At 38.2% G+C, this 3,741-nt stretch overlaps 1 protein-coding gene across 1 annotated transcript; it reads right to left on the reverse strand.

Moving 5' to 3' along the window:
• Positions 1-790: 790 nt before the first annotated feature.
• Positions 791-1,259, reverse strand: LOC106349898 (uncharacterized protein At4g04775-like). The gene is made up of 2 exons (XM_013789858.2): positions 1,095-1,259; positions 791-1,018 (listed from the first exon to the last, which is right to left on the reverse strand). The coding sequence occupies exons 1-2, from the start codon at positions 1,257-1,259 to the stop codon at positions 791-793; spliced, it is 393 nt and encodes a 130-aa protein (XP_013645312.2).
• Between the last annotated feature and the right edge of the window lie 2,482 nt (positions 1,260-3,741).

Below are 3,741 nucleotides of genomic sequence, written 5' to 3' on the forward strand. Positions count from 1 at the left end.
GCAGTTGCCTTCCGGGATGGTCTTGATGACATGAGTGGTGGGGGGTCGTAGACAGGTGATTGTGGTCCTTAAGATGTGGAGAGTCTGTGAATCTACGAGTAAGTGTTGTTTCTGTGTCTAGTTTTAAATGTGATAGTTGAGTAGAACTTTTGCTAAAATCAAGACCATGCAGATTATTTTGGTCCTGATGATATATGGCTTCAGACCGAAGGTGGATTTGCGGACTTCAGGTTCAATCCGCGTTTGCCAGAGGTCGAGGAATTCAGGCAGTCTGTACTAAACAGCGACCCTTATGTTCAGAAATATGGGGTTGAAGGTCTCGTGTAAATGTTTAATGTCGGTGAAACTTTGTTTAAATATCGGTACAACTATGTGTTAATGTTGGTGAAACTATCTCTATTGTCGGTACAACTTTGTTCACTCTATTGTTCAATTTTCCAACTTTATAGTTTCACTTAGTCAATTTTCCAACTTTTCGTTTCACTTAATCTCACATGTTTCAACTTTGGGTTTCACTTAATCTCACTTGTTTCAACTTTTGGTTTCACTTAATCCTTGTTCCAACTTCTGGCTTAACTTAATCCTCTGTTCGGCTTTTTCGTATAAATAGGGCAGATATTGTGTTAGTTTCACTTTCTCAATTGTCTAACATACTAAAAATAAAATAGAAACTTTTTCGATAGATCAAACTACATGGTTGTTCAACTTCGCATAACTTAGAAAAACATAGCTTAGCAATAACAGTTAGTTATAGGAATTGGAATTCTCTTAGGAATTTCAATTACTTTTTTTACATCATAATTCCTACAACTAAAACGATGGTAAGAAGAACACAACCTCCTGATATTTTTGTCATGGGCATCTTTTTGGGACCTTCGCGGATATCTCCTTCATTCCTTATTGTTGCTTTGAGACTCTGAACTTCTTCTTCGAGCATTCGAACTTGGTAGTTCAGCTGTTGTATCTCATCGGTGAAGGCTTCATCAACCCATTTGAAGACATGATTGTCGTTCTCGAGCTACAACATGATTTTTTTTCAAAACGAGTAAGCGTGATTCATAAGCGTTCGATATATAAACAACAAACGGATGTACCCTTTGTGAAGCCGCAAAGAGACACCGATAATACCGGCGATATGGGTTTGGATTGCTTCTGGAAATGATCTCGGTGACGCCCACCCCGCACCAACACCTACTAGGTATCCCCGGAGTTCGTATCCGTCTCCGACCACCGGTCGTGGAAGATGAAGCGGCGGACATCTCGGTTTTTAGGAGGGGAGGGAGTGACGAGGAGAGAGAGGAGAAAGATTAGGGAAGAGAGAGAAAATGAAGATAGCAAATGGGGAAAACCTAAAAAAAGGGTCTTTAATACTTCGATTGAACGATTGGGAAAAGCTGGGAAATTAGAAATTCGAAAAGCTGGGCGGGAAAATTAAGAATCCCACGGTTTTTTCTGTTGTAAGTTTCACCAAGTACTCAGTTTTACAGAAAGCGTCAAAGTTGCACTTTTTAATTATTTCTATTTATCTTAGTTATACTCGACTTGAATTAATGATTTTGTGGTTATACCAATGCAATTATGTTTCCTGAGTTCATTTCTCATATGATCATGTACATATAAACTTGATTTCGTGCCATAAAGAGTTATCAAATCTAACGAGGTCAGTTTCAGAGATAAAGCTATGACAACACATTGTATTTCCTATATGATTGCTACCAAGCAATGAGATAGAATTTTAAGAATTTTAACAATTCTGATTAAATCATAATTAACATAGCACTAATAATAAACTACAATCGTATTACTTCCATGACTTATAAAATTAAATTACAAAGTTTAGAATTTACAATCATATTATTCAATTTACATAACGTAGTTATACCAGTTTCACTTAGTTATACAACACACAAATAAAATTTATTTCACCTCACAACGTTCTCATACGATAAAAACACCAAAACCGAAAGTGAAAGGCAAACACCAAAACCGAAAGTGAAAGGCTTACAACCTAATCCACATCAAAACTGAAACCGAAAGGTTTACAACCTACTCTTCTTCTGTTTCTTGTGGGGATGTTCATCGTGCTCCAAACCTGTGCCCACATTATCTTCTTCTCCATATCCACTCTCACGCTCACAATAGTTCCTACTACAAGAGCTCTCTCCAACTCTCGACAGTTGCTCGGTTATTTGAACTATTTGCAATTCTTCGATGTCCTCCACATGCAAAATACTTCTTCTTTGCTCTCTATCAACTGATGTTAGATAAACAAACACATCTTCATCATCCAAAATATACGATTGCCTCTTAGGTTCCACTACCAATGGAATGTAACCCAAATTGAGCCTCTTCGTAAACGGATCTATTTCCATCTTCCTGCATATCCTCTCTTTCAACAACGAATAAGTGATCTCCTCCAACGATGATGTCTTAAAGGATATAGCATACAAACGAGCATCAGTTGGAATCCATTCATAATCATCTCCATCCTTAGAATAATGTCCATCATAATCAAAGTGTATGTTCGTCGAAAATGGACACATTGTCTGCAATAAAAGCATTTAACCACTTAAAGTTATACTTGTTTATTCAGTTATACCATTCACGTTATACTTGGTTACACAGTTAAACCATTAAAGTTATACTTCGTTATACCATGTCACAGAGTTGTGTCAGTAACCAACCAATTAGTGATAAGCCAGAACGTCTAATCTTCGATTGAATCGTCATAATTCCCGACATTCAATCATTCCTTTCCGATCCTCGAATAGTTCATGAAACCCAAATGAATAAGAATTTTTCAATTAAAACTATAAATTTGGAGTCGAGTCTTCAATTCAAAACCAAATTGTTATCAGCTTTGATTCCCGACATTCAATTATACAGTTGTTGATTATCGAATTCCCTAACAAACAGACCATTCAAACTTTCCGATCGTCGATTAGTTCATACCAATACGAAATCTTCTATCTAATCGGAATCCCGTGAATAATGAGTTCGTCTATGGTGGATTCTATACATCGGTCTTAACGACGATTTGAGATACATACCCTGTATAACGGAATTAATAGCTCGATGATCCAGTATCCAAGCGAAGAGATCGTATTCCAAAACGAATTCACGAGAAGATGAGTACGAGGGAAGTATCGAGTGGGCTTCGAGTGAATCTTGTCGGGGGGGGGGGGGGGGGGGGGGGGGGGGAGGGCGGGAGGAGGAGGAGAGGAGAGAGAGAGTGGATACTCGATTAATTTATTCACTAAATCGGTCAGGGGTATTTTAGATATTAACCACATCCTCTAAGAGTATGAAAACAGATAAGAGTATGGCAGATCACATGAGAGTATGGTAGATCACTTTTTCCCTCATTAAGAGTACCTGAGCACTTGAGTCATCTATCTAGACTCACCTTTAAATCCATGAGATTGGCTAAGGAAGACTAGACTCGAGCTCAAGCTAATCACACTTCACTTCTGGATCACTCTCGGTTCAGAACCATCACAAGGAGCCGGCTGATCCGAATACTATCCTTGGCCATCTGAATTCAAAACATAACAGTTGGAACATAAGGTTCACTTGTCTGGTTCAAGAAGAAACTCAACTCAGTTCATAACATTTCAGTTCAGTTATCTCATATCAGTTCGGTTCAAGACAGATTGATACCATGTTCAGCTCGGTTCACGCTTTAACAATTTAACTCGGTTCATATCAGCTTAGTTCATGCTCAGCTAACTCCGGTTCTAA

Source organism: Brassica napus, unplaced genomic scaffold (genome assembly GCF_020379485.1).
Source record: "Brassica napus cultivar Da-Ae unplaced genomic scaffold, Da-Ae ScsIHWf_1896;HRSCAF=2540, whole genome shotgun sequence".
Classification (NCBI taxonomy): domain Eukaryota; kingdom Viridiplantae; phylum Streptophyta; class Magnoliopsida; order Brassicales; family Brassicaceae; genus Brassica; species Brassica napus.

Coding starts and splice junctions, on each gene's coding strand:
- LOC106349898 (XM_013789858.2), bottom strand. CDS start 1,259: ATGTCCGCCGCTTCATCTTCCACGACCGGTGGTCGGAGACGGATACGA. Junction 1,019..1,094: donor TCTTTGCGGCTTCACAAAGG/GTACATCCGTTT, acceptor ATCATGTTGTAG/CTCGAGAACGACAATCATGT.